This window comes from Garra rufa, chromosome 15, assembly GCF_049309525.1.
Source record: "Garra rufa chromosome 15, GarRuf1.0, whole genome shotgun sequence".
Classification (NCBI taxonomy): domain Eukaryota; kingdom Metazoa; phylum Chordata; class Actinopteri; order Cypriniformes; family Cyprinidae; genus Garra; species Garra rufa.
This window is the reverse complement of record NC_133375.1, coordinates 28,588,075-28,605,929: the sequence shown is the minus strand read 5'-3', so window position 1 is coordinate 28,605,929 and position 17,855 is coordinate 28,588,075. Positions and strand designations below refer to the sequence as shown.

General features: G+C 41.8%; 1 protein-coding gene across 1 annotated transcript in view; it reads left to right on the top strand.

The window, feature by feature from the left end:
• Positions 1-17,855, top strand: part of notch2 (notch receptor 2) — a 58,812-nt gene that overhangs the window by 36,000 nt on the left and 4,957 nt on the right. The window contains exons 6-31 of the mRNA XM_073819209.1: positions 1,082-1,315; positions 1,539-1,694; positions 1,775-1,960; positions 2,095-2,208; positions 3,613-3,726; positions 3,889-4,122; positions 4,503-4,613; positions 5,850-6,042; positions 6,216-6,361; positions 6,443-6,556; positions 6,837-6,956; positions 7,131-7,283; positions 7,982-8,210; positions 8,302-8,503; positions 9,142-9,295; positions 9,409-9,593; positions 9,718-9,850; positions 9,936-10,178; positions 10,282-10,394; positions 11,204-11,721; positions 12,690-13,040; positions 13,131-13,273; positions 13,357-13,561; positions 13,790-13,880; positions 13,965-14,118; positions 14,208-14,530. Coding sequence (XP_073675310.1) covers positions 1,082-1,315; positions 1,539-1,694; positions 1,775-1,960; positions 2,095-2,208; positions 3,613-3,726; positions 3,889-4,122; positions 4,503-4,613; positions 5,850-6,042; positions 6,216-6,361; positions 6,443-6,556; positions 6,837-6,956; positions 7,131-7,283; positions 7,982-8,210; positions 8,302-8,503; positions 9,142-9,295; positions 9,409-9,593; positions 9,718-9,850; positions 9,936-10,178; positions 10,282-10,394; positions 11,204-11,721; positions 12,690-13,040; positions 13,131-13,273; positions 13,357-13,561; positions 13,790-13,880; positions 13,965-14,118; positions 14,208-14,530 — 4,919 coding nt within the window. The remainder of the gene's footprint in view (positions 1-1,081; positions 1,316-1,538; positions 1,695-1,774; positions 1,961-2,094; positions 2,209-3,612; positions 3,727-3,888; positions 4,123-4,502; positions 4,614-5,849; positions 6,043-6,215; positions 6,362-6,442; positions 6,557-6,836; positions 6,957-7,130; positions 7,284-7,981; positions 8,211-8,301; positions 8,504-9,141; positions 9,296-9,408; positions 9,594-9,717; positions 9,851-9,935; positions 10,179-10,281; positions 10,395-11,203; positions 11,722-12,689; positions 13,041-13,130; positions 13,274-13,356; positions 13,562-13,789; positions 13,881-13,964; positions 14,119-14,207; positions 14,531-17,855) is intronic.

Below are 17,855 nucleotides of genomic sequence, written 5' to 3'. Positions count from 1 at the left end.
CATTTGCTGCATGTCTCATAAAACTTTTAAAATGTCAATATCACACAAGACAATTCAATTCGGTCTGGTTTTCTGAGCACACACAGCAAAGCAGTGCCTCTCACAGCACAGTTCTTTTGTGTATTCTTTTGTGTCTCATGAACAGAAATTCACAAAAAATGATGTTGAATTGCCCGTTTTGACTAGTATTCACATAAACGCACTCGGTTACAACTTAAGTGAATTGGAGAATATCGGACATGTATCAGTGCATTTACATCCGTGCATTCAATTTTAAAGGGACAGCCTAATTTAGTTGCTATTGTCTGTGGCATTAATGTCAATCAACCAACAAAACATAATCCCTCACTGCTCTTGACTAAATCACTTTAGTAGTCCTAATAAAGATTAATCTAAATTTATTTGTATAAATAAATATGTCTGCTTGAATGAATGAAGAATGTGGGAAACAAGATGGAATAAACAAAAAATGCATAATTATCCTACAGTATATAAACATTGGTATTTCATTGAAAAGCAGACCATGTTCTTGTTTCTTTATGAGAAGTGGATTCATTTAATTTTAATATAAAGGCATGTTGTGTGTCACACCAGTAAAATTTGTGTCTATCATGATAAAATCTTAACTAAAACCTATACAGTGAGTTTGGTCATTTTAGAGAAATGTTTAATAAATTCATTACACTGTAACTAAACCCATTAGATTTTAGCTGATTAAATCTACTATACATTTAGTTGACTAAAATCTTATAGTATTTAGTTGACTGAAACTAGGCTAAAACAGTTCAGATGACTAAGATATGACTAAAACTAAATGGCATTTTAGGCAAAGGGCTGTGACTAAGACTTAATCAAAATTTGCTGTCAAGATTAACACTGAATTAATCATGCTGCCCTTTAGTGTTTTTAAAACTAGTTCTCTTTTTCTGATTCAGTCTACTGACTGTTTACTGATCCACTGCCAAATTTAACATGTTTTTTTTTTCAAAAACTAGCATTTCCTTTTTATGAAGATTTCCCAATGCAAGCAGAAACCTTCTGTCAAACCTCTGTTATACATTTGTGACCCTTTCATTCCCAGGTCAGTTTTGCACCGATGACGTGGATGAATGCAGACTGCAGCCCAACGCCTGTCAGAATGGAGGCACGTGCAGTAACACACGCAACGGCTACAACTGCGTATGTGTGAACGGCTGGAGCGGCCCTGACTGCTCCGAAAACATTGATGACTGTGCAGCTGAGCCCTGCACCGCCGGCTCCACTTGCATCGACCGCGTGGCTTCCTTCGTTTGCAGCTGTCCTCCCGGCAAGACTGGTCAGTAAAAACAACCACATGGCCTAAAAATGACTCTTAGACACTTGATCACTTGAGTCATGAGCAGAAATGACTTTTACACCAAATCCCAAGTGTACGCAACAAGGTCTTACAGTGAAATAATTCATCTTTAAAATAATTTGAATATTCTCTTCAGTAGTACACATTAAAAAAACATCTCAGATCAGCTGTAGTGACAATAGTGTTTGTTTCTGTGCTCAAGGTTTGCTGTGTCACATTGATGATGCCTGCACCAGTAACCCATGCAAGATGGGAGCTCAGTGTGACACAAACCCTGTCAATGGCAAGTTCAACTGTAACTGCCCATCAGGGTACAAAGGCAGCACTTGTGCGGAGGATATCGACGAGTGTGTCATCGGTGAGCCAGTTTGCAGGACTTCTGTCTGTCTGTTTCTCTGTATGTCTTTGTATTTCTAACCCTCATTTTTGACACTTCAGGGCCAAACCCATGTGAGCACGGTGGCTCGTGTAAGAACACAGAGGGCTCGTTTACCTGTCACTGTGCTCCGGGTTACACCGGTCCACGCTGTGAGCAGGACATCAACGAATGTGGCTCCAACCCCTGCCAGAATGACGCCACCTGCTTGGATCAGATAGGAGATTACACCTGCATCTGTATGCCAGGTATGTACGCACACACAGACACACACACACACACACACACACACACTAATCAGGTGCATGATGACATGGTTTTGGCTCCATGTACTCTTATTCATCTATTGACTGTGTGTGTGTATGTGTGTCTTCAACCATAGGCTTTGTGGGCTTGCACTGTGAGATCGACATTAATGAGTGTGTCAGCTCGCCTTGTCTCAATAACGGAAGATGTCTAGACCAGGTCAGCCGGTTTGTCTGCGAGTGTCCTCAAGGTGAGTAGCTTTTTGACTCGAATAACCCACGTTTTCCACCACAACATTTGAAGGCCCCCATATGTAAGAATTACGTGATATTTCCTCTGTTTTTTCTGCTGTAATTATGAGCTGCCTGTTTTTTTAGTAACAGAAACTAGGAGTGTCGAGATTAATTTACAGTTAATTAACCATGATTCATTTCAAGAACTGCATGTTCTTCAATGAAAACAATAATTATGAATTATAAAATAAATTATTTCAGTTTATGTCTGATAGCATGTTTGTTTGTGTGTTTATTTTCTAATCAGTAGGATTATTTGAGTATATTTTTAGTATTATTTACACAGGAGCACAACTATTTGGCTGTTGTAAAATCAGCTTTTCGATCATGGGAATAAATAGCATTTTAAAACATATTAAAATAGAAAACTGTTATTTCCCAATATTACTATTTTTTACTGTATTTTTGATCAAATAAATGCAGGCTTGGTTATCATAAGTTTGCAGAGTAGTGCATATTGCTTTAATTATTAATATTATTTATATAAATAATAAAATAAATGGTAAAAATGAAAACATCTAACCATAGCTTTTAAAATCTGGCTACAAATAGTGTCTATTACCAGTATAAACAAGACGTCCACATAATTTGATTAACTGAAGGAATTAGTTTTTGCTGCTAACAATTAACATTCTAGAGGGGAAATTTTGTAGAAATTACAACAGTACATAATAGATCATATGTGACCCTCATATGTGAGATCATATGTCTTAAGTAGCACGGGTATATTTGTACCAAAAATACATTGCATGGGTCAAAATTATCGATTTTCGAAATCATTAGGATATTAGGTAAAGATCATGTTCCATGAAGATATTTTGTAAATTTCCTACCATAAATATATCAAAACTTAATTCTAGATTAATATGATATGCAAGGAACTTCATTTGGACAAATTTAAAGGTGATTTTCTCAGTATTTTTTTTTTTGCGCCCTCAGATTCCAGATTTTCAAATAGTTGTATCTTGGGCAAAAATTGTCCTGTCCTAACAAACCATTCATCAATGGAAATCTTATTTATTGCTTAAAGTTCACCCTTATGACTATGGTGGTTTTGTGGTCCAGGGTCACATATAGTGGATCATACCATGGACAAGATAAACAATTACCAATGCAGTCCTGTAAACCATAAAATCAGTAGTAACAGTAACATGAATCTGTCATATTACAGTAATCTCATTTGCATTGCACTGCAGTTTTTCTTAAATTTGTTACAAAGCCAACAGTTCACCAAATCTCAGTTTAAATGAACAGCTTGCTGTCATTTCATTGCTACAAATAGTTGTATGGGTTAACAGCCTTAATATGCGCTTTGTAAGAGAGTTCATTGTCATGATACTGAATGTGTGTTTTGACCACAGGTTTCACTGGGGAAATGTGTCAAGTTGACATCGACGAGTGTGCCAGCACGCCGTGCCAGAACGGGGCCAAGTGTCTCGACCGTCCTAACGGCTATGAGTGTGAATGTGCTGAAGGTAAACTGTGACCAAAAAGGAAGGGTCTGATAAAAGCACTAACAAAACTAATTTCTGCATGATTAAAATAATGTGTTTTTCATTGTAAGTTATTACTAAATGTTCTCAGTTCTCGGAGAACTGACCTTAGTGTACTCATTTTTTGTCTGCTGGTCTCTGTAGGTTTCACAGGAACATTGTGTACGGACAACATTAACGACTGCGAACCCAAACCCTGTCACCATGGCGATTGTATAGACGGAATTGCTACTTACACATGCAAGTGTTACCCAGGTTACATGGGCCCCATTTGCAGCGAGCAGATACGCGAGTGCCAGAGTGACCCCTGCCAAAACAGGGGGCGCTGTGTTGACCTGGTCAACATGTACCAATGCAACTGCCAGCCGGGCACTTCAGGTGAGTTTCACGCTTGATCTTTACATCTCACAGGCTGTTTGACACCACCTCCTAATTATGATAACAGCAAATTTTCTTGCAGCAGAATGGTCTTAGTTTATCATGACTGTTTTCCACCATTTAGAATTTTTTTTGTCACTGTGCCTTTGAAATCTCTGCATGATCTCAATTTTTATTGGCTTACGCTATCCAACAAACTAAACAAAGCTCGCTAGACTCCCCTGCTGGACACTTCCTCTTATTGCACAAACACACAAAAAAAATCAGTCATTACTTAGACTTCTTTAGAGACTGTTAATTGGCTGCTGTATAAATTAGGCCAGTTTTATCTCACCTGCCTGTGCTTCCATTGACTATTTTGTGACTTGTTTTTGTTATAGGTGTGAACTGTGAGATCAACCATGATGACTGTGCCAGTAATCCCTGCCAGCACGGGATCTGTGAGGATGGAATTAACGAGTACAGATGTCTGTGCAAGCCTGGATACACAGGTTTGTTCACGCACATGCACATACATTAATACATATGTACAGTTAAGGTCAAAAGTTTGCAGAATCTGCAAAATGTTAATTATTTTGGCAAAATAAGAGGGATCATACATAACATCATACGCATGTTATTTTTTATGTAGTACTGTCCTGTAAAAAAAGACACTTCATTCTTAATACTGTGTTGTTACCTGAATGATCCACAGCTGTTTTTTTTTTTGTTTAGTGATAGTTCATCAGTCCCTTGTTTGTCCTGAACAGTTAAACTGCCCACTGTTCTTCAGAAAAATCCAAACAACAAACAAAATCTTTTCTTTTTTTTTTTTTTTTTTACATTTTCAACCTTTTCTAACAATGACTGTATGATTTTGTGATCAATCTTTTCACACTGAGGACAACTGAGGGACTCATATGCAACTATTACAGAAGGTTAAAATGCTCACTGATGCTTCAGAAGGAAAAACGATGCATTAAGAGCCAGGGTGTGAAAACTTTTGAACAGAATGAAGATGTGTACATTTTTCTTATTTTACCTAAATATTATATTTTTTGTCATTTAGCACTGCACTTTAGAAGCTATAGAAGATACTTAAATTTTTCCCTGAAGACAAAATAAGTTACATTTACACAAAAAAGTTTTCATCCCCCGGCTCTTAATGCATTGTGTTTCCTGCTGAAGCATCAGTGAGCATTTGAACCTTCTGTAATAGTTGCATATGAGTGCCTCAGTTATCCTCAGTGTCAAAATATGGATCTCAAATTCATACAGTCATTGTTGGAAAGGGTTCAAATACACAAAAATGCTGAAAAACCAAAGAATTTGTGGGACCTGAAGGATTTTTCTGAAGAACAGCAGGCAGTTTAAATGTGCAGGACAAACAAGGGACTAATGAACAACTATCACTAAACAACAACAACAACAAAAAAACACAGCTGTGGATCATTCGGGTAACAACACAGTTTTAAAAAACTTTTGAGTCGTTTTTATGAATTCAGCTGTTATTTTCTCTTGTGGACTATATGTAAACGTCTTTTATGTGAAATATCTTATTCAGGTCAGTACTAAATAAAAAATAACATGCATTTTGTGTGATTCCTCTTGTTTTGGTAAAATAATTAACATTTTGCAAATTCTGCAAGGTATATGTAAACTTTTGACCTCAACTGTATATATGCACTGCTTTCATGAAGCATTTGATCAGTCTAATTATTTATTAATCACACTTTCTTATTCCTCAGGGGAGCGATGCACAGAGGAGATAAATGAGTGCAGTTCGAACCCGTGTCTGAGTGGAGGGACGTGTGTGGACAAAGTGAACGGCTTTCAGTGTTTGTGTCCGGTTGGGACTCATGGTCCTCTGTGCCACTCAGGTGCAGACCACTGCAGCCCCATGCCCTGCCTGCATGGAGAGTGTATTGAGCAGCAAGATGGGTAAGAACAGCTTTTATCTTGAAGATAAATCTTACAACCCATTCTGTCAAAGTGACCGATACTGATGTTTTGTAGCACAACCTACTTCCATTTTGTGTTATATTCTGTAAAGTGATCTTTTCTCTTTCTCTTTTCTCGTTTATGTCAACTACTCTCATCTTCTGTCTGTGTAGGTATGTTTGTGCATGTAAGCCAGGCTGGGAAGGTAAGAACTGTGATCGAGAGAAGAATGAGTGTCAGTCCAACCCGTGCCAGAATAGTGGAACCTGTACTGACCGTCTCAATGGCTACAGCTGCAAGTGTGCCCGTGGTTTTACAGGTAATTTGCAGGCCTTTCTGATGTATGTAACGATGTAATGATGTTTAATTCAGTTCCTAACTCCCTGATTTGCCCTTTCAGGTTTCAACTGTGAGGTAAACATTAATGAATGCGAGTCAAACCCCTGTATGAATCAGGGAACCTGTGAGGATGGAGTCAACAGCTACAAATGCCACTGCACTCTGCCTTACGAAGGTGACACACACATTTAACAATTATTTTAATTACATAATCAGCATATTATTTCAATTTAAAACAACTTATCTGTTTTAATAAATTTAAAATGTAATTTATTCCTGTGATGGCAAAACAGAATTTTCAGCAGCCATTACTCCAGTCTTCAGTGTTAAATGGTCCTTCAGAAATCTTAAATTTAATAGATACATTTTTAGGATTCTTTGATGAATGGGACATTTTACTTTATTTTTGATTTACACTCTAAAATCCACAACTGACTGTACTGCTTGATTCTCAGGGAGACACTGTGAGGAAAAGTTAGTCCCCTGTGATTCTCAGCCGTGTCAGAGACGAGGGGTCTGTCAGCCATCCCTGGATTTCACCAGCTACACCTGCTTGTGCCACAGTGGCTGGGAAGGTAAGTTCGTTGAGTCTCTATGTGGTTGTGTTTTTATTCCTCAAGAGTATCTTTGATGTTGAGACAACCACAACTATATCTTTTCGTTGATATGACATTCCCAGTAGTAGATTTAAATAATGTAAATCTATCCAAAACATTTCAAGAGTCTCTTTCTCTTATGTGTGTGTTCAGGAATCCAGTGCACAGAGGATGTAGACGAGTGCAAGAAGAACCCGTGTCAGAACGGAGCTCATTGTCGGAATACAGTGGGCAGCTACCGATGCGAGTGTCAGCCTGGATACACCGGGGTCAACTGCCAGACTAACATCGATGACTGCAGCTCTAGTATGTCATTCCCACACAGACTCATTCATATGTTGTGGATGAGAGACAAACAGTAAACACATTCTTGTGTTAAAGGGACAGACCACCCAAAAATGAAAATTGTGTCATGTCTTTCCAAACCCCTATGATCTTCGCTCATATTTGGAACACAAATTAAGATACTTTTAATGAAATTTGACAGCTTTCTAATCCTGCATAGACTGCAACTGACACGTTCAAGGGTCAGAAAGGTAGTAAGGACAACATTAAAATAGTCCATGTGATCAGTGGTTCAACCAAAATGTTATGAAGCTACGAAAAAAACTTTATTTAACACTTAATTCTCTTCCGTGTCCATCATTGATGTGCATTGCTGTCTATGCAGGGTCAGAAAGCTCTCAAATTTAATCAAAAATAACTTAATTTGTGTTCTAAAGATGAACAAAGGTCTTATAGGTTTGGAACGACATAAGGAAGAGTAATAATTATTGATAAAATTAAAAATTTTGGGTGAACTACCCCTTTAGGTCATCCTCTGTTTGAATGAGATTAGTGTGCAAAGATCAACTAATTACTTTGCTCAACACATTTAACTTTGACAGCCTTAAAAATTAATTTTAGTAAAATCTTTTTCTTGTTGAGTCATCTGTGGCCCACTAGGGGTGTTTGGACACCAGTTTGAAAAACCCAATCATCTGAATTTTTACTCTCTTCTCCAGATCCATGCCGCAATGGTGGTACGTGTGTTGATAAAGTGGGCCGGTTCTTGTGCGAGTGCAGAGCTGGTTTCTATGGCGAGCGCTGTGAGGAGGAGGTGGATGAGTGCGCTAGCAATCCCTGCTGGAATGGAGGTCGCTGCACTGACTACGTGAACAGCTACACATGCCAGTGCCCGCCTGGCTATGATGGCATCAACTGCGAACGTGACATCCCAGATTGCACTGAGACGTAAGAAAAAAATTCAACAGATATTGTTTAATTTCATTGTGTCATATATATGTTTATCCATTCTCATTCATCTCTCTTTTTTACTCCATAGCTCTTGTCTCAACAATGGAACGTGTGTGGATGGAATTAACCGTTTCACCTGCCGCTGTCGGCATGGTTTTTCGGGTCAGTTCTGCCAGTTTGAACTGAACGAGTGTGATTCTCATCCCTGTAAAAATGGCGGCACCTGTATAGATGGCCTGGGGACCTTCCACTGCACCTGTCCACTGATGTATAATGGAAAAACCTGCGAGGTAAAAACTGTCCATTTAGTCTTAGATTGTACACCCACTAGGTCTCATGTTGCTCAAATCAAATAGTTGTTGATTTAAAGGGATACAAACAAAACAAAAATGAAAATTCTGTTATTAATTACTCACCCTCATGTCATTGCAAATCTGTTCATTTTCAAAACACAAGTTAAGAGCTTTCTAACCCTGCATAGACAGCAGAAATATAGTAAGAACATCATTTACAAAAAGTATTCTCATAGCTTCATAAAATTATGGTTAAACCAGTAATGTCACATGGACTACTTTATTGGTAGTTGCGTTGCTGTCTATGCAGGTTCAGAAAGCTCTCAGATTTAATAAAAAAAATCTTAATTTGTCTTCCAAAAATTAACGAAGGTCTGATGGGTTTGGAACGACATGAGGGTGAGTAATTAATGCCAAAATTATATTCCTTTCAGCCTACATTTTGCTTTACATTTTGACTTTCTGCTAATTAATTGGCATTAAAACATTCAATATTCTTTCAACTGAGCAAATACACACTGAACACTAAGTTGGAGTAATAAAATGATTATTTTATTTTTTGAAATTTTGCCAGTAAGTGATTATTCGGGGATAAAGTTGGTTGGTTAATTTCTCTTAACTGTTTGATTCTACAGTCAATGGTGAACGTGTGCAGTAAAATTAAGTGTCAGAATGGAGGTACGTGCATCCAGAAGGAGATGGATTGGAGATGCAACTGTCAGCATGGCTGGACGGGCCTGTATTGTGACATCCCCAATATGTCCTGCCAGGCCGTTGCCAAAAACAAGGGTAGGACATTAGACAGAGTGACTAATTTCATTGTAACTGTTTTGAAAGGCAGCAAAATGTAAGCTAGAGGTTTGTTTAATGTTATTCTTAATGTAATTTCTGATATGCTTCAGGTGTGGCGGTGGACATGGTGTGTAAGCACGCAGGGCGGTGTATCGACAAAGACAACACACACCAGTGTATGTGTCAGAGAGGTTATATGGGCAGTTACTGTGAGCTCGAGGTAGATGAATGTCTCTCAAACCCCTGTAGAAATGGAGGGAACTGTGCGGACTATCAGGGTGGATATGACTGCAAGGTACAACATTACAAAATCTCACCAACTCTAAACTTTTAAACAATAGTATATATAGAAAAGGTATACAATAGATAGATAAATCTATTAATTATCTAATATCTAAACCTCTCGCTTTCTCTGTTAGTGTAAAGCAGGTTATCAGGGTGTGAACTGTGAATATGATGTTGACGAGTGCCAGTCCAATCCCTGTCGCAATGGAGGCACCTGCATTGATTTGATCAACCGCTTTTCCTGTGCATGTCCTCCTGGCACCAAAGGTATGACTAATTCTTAATGCAGTAGGTTTAGGTCTCAGATATTACTCTGTGAATGTCCCCTGACCACGTCTTCTCTGTTGTGCAGGTTTGCAGTGTGAGGTGGACGTAAATGAATGTGCCCCAGAGTTCGGCGCACGCTGTAAGAATGGCGGCCAGTGTGTGGATGGCGTGGGGCGGTACACTTGCTCCTGCCCTCCTGGTTTCACTGGAGAGCATTGTGAGGGAGATGTGAATGAGTGTCTTTCTGGACCTTGCCATCCAACCGGCACCATTGACTGTGTGCCTCTCACCAATAACTATCAGTGCCGCTGTCGTCTCGGTTATACTGGTGAGGTCTTACTTTAAATTTGTGAATTCCTTCTGTTTTAAAGTGCTTCAAATTAACTATTTTCTTTTCCTTACACACTTTTGTGCTCTCCATCCCTGTGTAGGTCAACACTGTGAGTTAATGGTGGATCTGTGCCAGTCCAAGCCATGCCACAACAACGGCAGATGTGCGATGAACACAAGTTCATTACATGGATACACCTGTAACTGCCAGCCTGTAAGTGCAGTGTTTCTATTTATATGTGTGTACACAAATGTTCAAAAGTTGGGGTCTCTTTTTTTTAAATCAAACATACAGTACAATTATGAAACATTAAACAAACTGTTATTTTAAATTTTTTAAATGCAGTTTGTACTTTAGGCAAAACAGAAGTTTTAGCAGCATTTTTCTAGTTTTCAGTGTCACATGAGCCTTCAGAAATCATTTCAATATGCTGATTTGATGCTCAAGAAACATTTCTTATTAATGTTAAAAACAGTTATGCTGCTTAATATTAAGGATACTTTGATGAATAGAAAGTAAACAGGATTTATTTAAAACAGACCTTATTGACCTCAAACTTTTGAATGGTAGTGTGTATGTGTGCATGTGCAAGCAATTAAATTGTTGCTGTACTGTGAAGCATTTCCTAATTTCGGTAAATACTTAAAGTCTTTATTAAATACTTACTAACTGTTATCTAAGAGGTGTAGGGTATTTTAATAACTAATATATCTCATACTGTGCTTTCAAACACTTCTTTTACAACCTTTAACGGCTGCGTTGGCTTTGCTTTATTCTATGTTGCTTTGAGTGAAAATGTTTCCTTTTCTCAAGGCTGCTTGTTTCTCTCCTTATTCTCATGCTTGCACTAAAGACTGAAGCTGCGTAAATCAGGTATGACGTGAAACTCTGATTCCCTCTTAACTCGTCTTTTACTCTTCTTTCTCTCACTGCTGCTTTCTTACTAGCCACTTGTCATTTTGTAAGTCAGCGCCATGATTTGGTTTATTTTGGTGGTCTAACGGCCTCTCTGGCTCTTTCAGGGTTACACTGGCTTCAACTGTGGTGATTTTGAGATCTTCTCCTGTGCCAGTTTGCGCTGTCAAAATGGCGGACAGTGCGTGGAGATTAAGGGTCGGCCCCAGTGCCGCTGCCCAATTGGCTTTACCGGACCAAACTGCGAGAGCATAACAAACCGCTGCATGTGTCAAAACGGTGGCGCCTGTGTGGCGGATGATTCCAACAAGTTCAGCTGCCAGTGTCTACCCGGCTTCAGCGGGCCAACCTGTCAAACGTATAAACCTTCCTGCCCATATTTGGAGTGCAAACAGCGGGCAGGAGACAAAGTATGTGACCCGCAATGTAAGAACCCAGAATGTGACTGGGATGGAGGCGACTGTACGCTGCACTGGGACAAGCCCTGGAAGAACTGCACAGCCTCCATACCCTGCTGGGACTTATTCCACAATGGCCGCTGTGATCCGGAGTGTGACAATGCAGGCTGCCTCTTTGACAGCTTTGAATGCCACAAAGGTTCATCGACGGGCCCAGGCGTATGCAAGTATGTGTCCCAGTGTATTTCCCACACTTTAGAGGATCACTGCTCTTCTTTTTGAATAACTTGTAAAGAGAATGCTTCCATGTCATCCAAGATGTTCAGGTCTTTCAATCGTTTTTTGTGAAAAACTTTCCAGGATTTTTTTCTATATAGTGGACTTCAATGGAGATCAGCTTGTTGAAGGTCCAAATTGCAGTTTCACTGCAGCTTCGAAGGGCTCTACACATTCCCAGCTGAGGAATAAGGGTCTTATCTAGCGAAAAAATGTCATTTTTTTAAATAAATAAAAATGTATATACTTTTTAACCACAAATGCTCATTTTGCATTAGCTCTCCGATGCGTGAAGTTGAAGACACGCGTTACGTAATCACTTTGGAAAGGTGTGATAAGTTTGTCTGTGTACTTCGGGAAGGGAAGGGTGAAAAACTTTATCTCATTTTCTCCTCCAACTTTAAACTCATCTGGTATCGTTTTACCTTTTCTCTTGAAGGCCGTTTGTGAACACTGGGTCAGTACTTCCACCTACGTTGTGAATGCAGAGCTAGTACAAGTTGAGCTTTTGTGGTTTAAAAAGTATATACATTTTTATTTTTTTAGAAAATGACATTGTTTTGCTAAATAAGACCCTTATTCCTTGGTTTGGGATCGTGTAGAGCCCTTTGAAGCTGAATTGAAACTGCAGTTTTGACCTTTAACCTGCTGATCCCCATTGAAGTCCACTATATGAAGAAAAATCTTGTAATGTTTTCTTCAAAAATCCTAATTTCTTTTTGACTGAAGAAAGAAAGACATCAACATTCTGGATTCCATAAGCAAATTATCAGGAAATGTAAATTTTGGAGTGAACTAAACTTTTAAAAATATACCTCAAATATATATATAATATATATATATATATATATATATATATATATATATTATATTTCTATTGTATACATAATACATATGTATTACCCTTATTTCTCCTTAGATATGACCGATACTGTGCAGATCATTACGCCAATGGTCATTGTAACCAGGGCTGCAACACAGAAGCATGTGGCTGGGATGGTCTGGACTGTGCCACAGATACACCTCCCAAGCTGGCTGAAGGTACACTGGTGATCGTGGTGCTTCTACAGCCCGAGGAGCTTTTGGGTGACCTTAAGGGTTTCCTGCGCTCTCTGGGGACACTCCTGCACACCAACCTGCGACTTAAGCTGGATGAGCATAAGAGACCTATGGTGTACCCATACTATGGAAATGAGGAAGATGAATTTCAAAACAATATTGCCTCTATGAAACAACGTGGAAAACGAGAGCTGGAGAAGGAGGTTATTGGGTATGTTCCTCACCCAAAAATGAACATTATGTGTTTCATGTTGTTGTGTTTGTATAAATCAACATGGATTTCAATATCTCCTTGGTTTAGATCAAAGGTTCACCTGGAGATTGACAATCGACAGTGTTCTCAACACTCGGAAGAATGCATCTCCAGTGCAGACCAGGCTGCAGCCTTCATAGCTGCCGAGTCCCTGAAATCAGAGCTGCAGTACCCGGTCTACTCTGTGGGCAGTAAGTAAACTACTACACTGTGTTTATTTTTACTGTGGTGTTCCCTCTTTATAAACTTTGTTAACTATTCTCTTCCACCTCAGGCGATAAAGATCCAGTATCCCCCTTGCCGCCTCTTCTGTACCTGGTTGCTGTGGCTGCAGCGATCATCATGCTGATTTTGGTGCTGGGTGTTTTGGCTGCCAAGCGCAAACGCAAGCATGGGACTTTGTGGCTTCCTGATGGCTTTCTGGCAAAGAAAGACAGCAAGCGGAGGGAGCCAGTGGGACAGGATGATTTTGGCATGAAGTAAGTGTGCACCTGATCTCCACAATGATCTTGAGATATTTGCTGCCTGCATGATGCCATGAGAAGTTCCTGATTTTAAAGTTGGAATGAAGTGACTGTGCTTTCAACTGATATTATGTGATGCCTTAAAAGCAACAGCCTGAATATTTTTAAACATTTCTGTTAACCTATTGATTTCAGGTAGCATCCTAAGTCAAACCTTTTCCTCTATCCCCCACTTTCTTTCAGGAGCATGCAGAAGCCACAGGATGGAGGGTTGATGGATGGCAGTTCTACTCATCATTGGTCAGAAGAGGATCATTTAACTAAAAAACCAAGGGTAAGAGACGGTACCTCCACAGCCCTGAAGATGACAGATCCCTTTGTTTATGATCAATCTGAATGGACCCCTCCAACCTCACAGATGGAGGATAAGCCGTTGCTTCCTGTTGGAGTGGATGGAGGAGTGGACAGGAGAGAGTGGACCCTGCAGCATCATAAAGCCGCTGATATCACGCTCACTCCCCCTCAGGCGGACCTAGACATGGACAGCCTGGATGTTAATGTTAAAGGACCAGGTTAATAGATTGAGATTCTTTTAGGTTTTTGCCATTTTGTTTTCTTTTTAAAAGTTTGACTTATTCCGTATTCTCTTTCATGCTCATAGATGGTTTCACTCCTCTCATGCTGGCATCTCTACGAAATGGCAGCAGCCCCGATTGTGGCAGCATGCTGGGAGATGAGGAGGAGGAAAGTGGCGGTGACGAGCCTGGCACAAACGTCATAACCGACTTAATTGGCCAGGGTGCGTCGCTCAATGCCCAGACTGATCGCACCGGAGAGACTGCCCTCCACCTCGCTGCACGATACGCCCGAGCTGATGCCGCCAAGAGACTGCTGGATGCTGGGGCTGATGCCAATGCTCATGATAACATGGGGCGCACTCCTCTACATGCGGCCGTGGCGGCAGACGCCCAAGGGGTCTTCCAGGTGAGAGCATATGTGCTTCCACTCATATGCCTGCTAAGCCAATATAACTTCATTATGTGTGACCCTGGACCACAAAACCAGTCATAAGGGTCAATTATTTGAAATAATTAAGTACGGTTTGTTAGGATAGGCCAATATTTGGCTGAGATTCAACTCTTTGAAAATCTGAGGGTGCAAAAAATCTAAATATTGAGATAATCGCCTTTAAAGTCATCCACATGAAGTTCTTAGCAATGCACATTACTAATCAAAAATTATGCTTATTAATTATACAAAATAATTATAATTATACTTAATTATACAAAATATCTTCATGGAACATGATCTTTACTTAATATCATAATGATTTTTGGCATAAAAGAAAAATCTATAATTTTGACCTATACAATGTATTGTTGGCTATTGCTACAAATATACCCATGCTACTTATGACTGGTTTTGTTGTCCAGGGTCACATATATTGTTCATATCAGGGTCAGAAATTAACTTTTCCATTAAGGGGCAGAAACTACCGTTATAATCACTGAAGCTAGGGGTGGGCGATATGGAAAAAATATCAGATCCCGATTTTTTCTGGGAAAATCACGATTCACGATTTTTATCCAGATTCTTTTTCAAGTTGTTTTTTTAAGACTATTTTGCAGATTACAAAGGTACAATACAACCAAACTAATGTCCCCATTGTGGCGAGGCGTCTGCCCGCCCCCCTAATTTTCATCACCACCCCGTCCCGTATTCGCCGCCCTTCTCCAGGCTCCCGACGGGAGTGGGTGTGTAGGGGAGAGGAGGGGCGTGTAATTGGCTCGGGCTGGCGGCGTGTGATGGGGACACCTGATGTGAATGAAGCCTCATCACCGCCGCTGTTTAAATACCGAGCGCGCCTCTCCTCGAGAGACCGGTCTCTTTTCCCCCCCGTGCATGCACGCTGGTGTCCTCGCGGGTCCAGGAAGGGGTGAAGAGGGAATCCCGCACCGCCAGGAGGAAGAGTCGCCGGACCCGCCGTCCGGTTGAGGTTCGCACCCGAGACGGCCGCGGGCCAGGATGCCGGGCCGTATTCCCCGCTGGAAGCTCCGGACAGCTCAAGAGGGACGAAGCCGCTAGAGATGCCGCCGCCCCTAGCACCCCGGTACAGCGAAGGGAGCGCGTGCGGCCGGCCGGACTCCGCCCCTCTCCTGGACCCTTCCCCTCTGAACACTACCTTCCCGTCACGCTGCCCCAGCACCCGAGGACACCAGATTCCCCTTTTATTTTGGACACTATTTTACTTTATGGACTCACTTTCCCTTATTTTCTGTTTAATAAAAGCCTCTCCGAGGCCTGACGCCACACCCACTGTGTCTGTCGTTTGCCCCTCCCGCCACAGTGGTGGAGAATGCGGGCAAGGCGGGGCTTAGACAGCGCAGTGGGCAACACCTGATGACGTCATCCCCTCTCGCTCGCCAAAGCTCGTGAAGACCCGGACGGGGACGGAGAACGACGGAGACGGCCTCCCAACCGCAAAAGGGGTAAGTGAGGTTTCTTTTAGTCACTTATCCTGCGGTTGGTTGAGGCTGTCGACTAATACCGGTTTTTCTGTCCCTGTTCCGGTGCGCGGCGAGAGGGAGTTGCCTTGGAGAGGAATCCCCGCCCACTCCGACCGCTGGAGCCTGGATGAGGAAGGTAGCACTCCTGCGTGGGCGGCGACCTTAGGACGGGGATGTCGCTTGGGGGGGGGAATGTGGCGAGGCGTCTGCCCGCCCCCCTAATTTTCATCACCACCCCGTCCCGTATTCGCCGCCCTTCTCCAGGCTCCCGACGGGAGTGGGTGTGTAGGGGAGAGGAGGGGCGTGTAATTGGCTCGGGCTGGCGGCGTGTGATGGGGACACCTGATGTGAATGAAGCCTCATCACCGCCGCTGTTTAAATACCGAGCGCGCCTCTCCTCGAGAGACCGGTCTCTTTTCCCCCCCGTGCATGCACGCTGGTGTCCTCGCGGGTCCAGGAAGGGGTGAAGAGGGAATCCCGCACCGCCAGGAGGAAGAGTCGCCGGACCCGCCGTCCGGTTGAGGTTCGCACCCGAGACGGCCGCGGGCCAGGATGCCGGGCCGTATTCCCCGCTGGAAGCTCCGGACAGCTCAAGAGGGACGAAGCCGCTAGAGATGCCGCCGCCCCTAGCACCCCGGTACAGCGAAGGGAGCGCGTGCGGCCGGCCGGACTCCGCCCCTCTCCTGGACCCTTCCCCTCTGAACACTACCTTCCCGTCACGCTGCCCCAGCACCCGAGGACACCAGATTCCCCTTTTATTTTGGACACTATTTTACTTTATGGACTCACTTTCCCTTATTTTCTGTTTAATAAAAGCCTCTCCGAGGCCTGACGCCACACCCACTGTGTCTGTCGTTTGCCCCTCCCGCCACACCATATACAAATATACTCTTACCATGTAGGCTATGTTTAAGAATATTTTAATCAAGTGAAGATTTAATGCAAGTGCTATTCTGCAAAGAACGAACATTCAACAAGACTTGCATTACAATTACTGAGTCCAGCTGTTTAGCTCCAATGCCTTCACCACTGGCCCCACTATCTGTCGTCATACAGGTCATGTTTGCTTCTTTCAGTCCCCAACATTCAAGCGCGTCCCTAAGACCTTGCTCTATGAGCTCACCTGTGTGGTTTTGTGGAAAATATGTCATTTCTAGACACGCACTGTACAACTTCCACTCATGAATAAAGTGAATCGTCAGACTTAAATACGGCTCTGACGTACGGCTAGACCATAAATCAGCCGTTGTAGCAAAAAACTTTACGTTTGGAATTTTATTTTGAATCTCGCTGCGGCACTGTGAATAAAGCTGTGGAATGGCATTGGAAGAAAAATATTTGCGACTGGGTATTTCGTAACGCGGATCTACGACTTTGAACAGTCTTTTAAAGCCCTTATTTTCCAGTCTTTATAGGAATCATGTCTTTGGTCAGGTAAAATGTCACGTCATCAGTTACGTCTTTCCAGCGCTTGCTCGTTCTCTAATACTATATGTTTCTTTCGTTAGAGTTGTTTGTTTAAGCCTTGTCGTTTCTGGCTGCTTGGTTGTACCTGGTGTTGTACTCGCGTGGGGTCCTTTTAAAATTGGACTCTCTGCATATTCTTTCGGGTGCTTTGTCTTGAGGTGGTTAAAAAGGTTCGTTGTGTTGCTATCCGTCGTGCGAATCTTATCATTGCAGCATTTGCAAATAACTGTTGTTTGCGCTGTGTCTGTCAGCAAAAATCCGAACATATTTCCATATTACAGAAGTTGCATTTTTTTAGGAACCAACTCCTCCGTGTTTCCCTCCATTGTCACTGA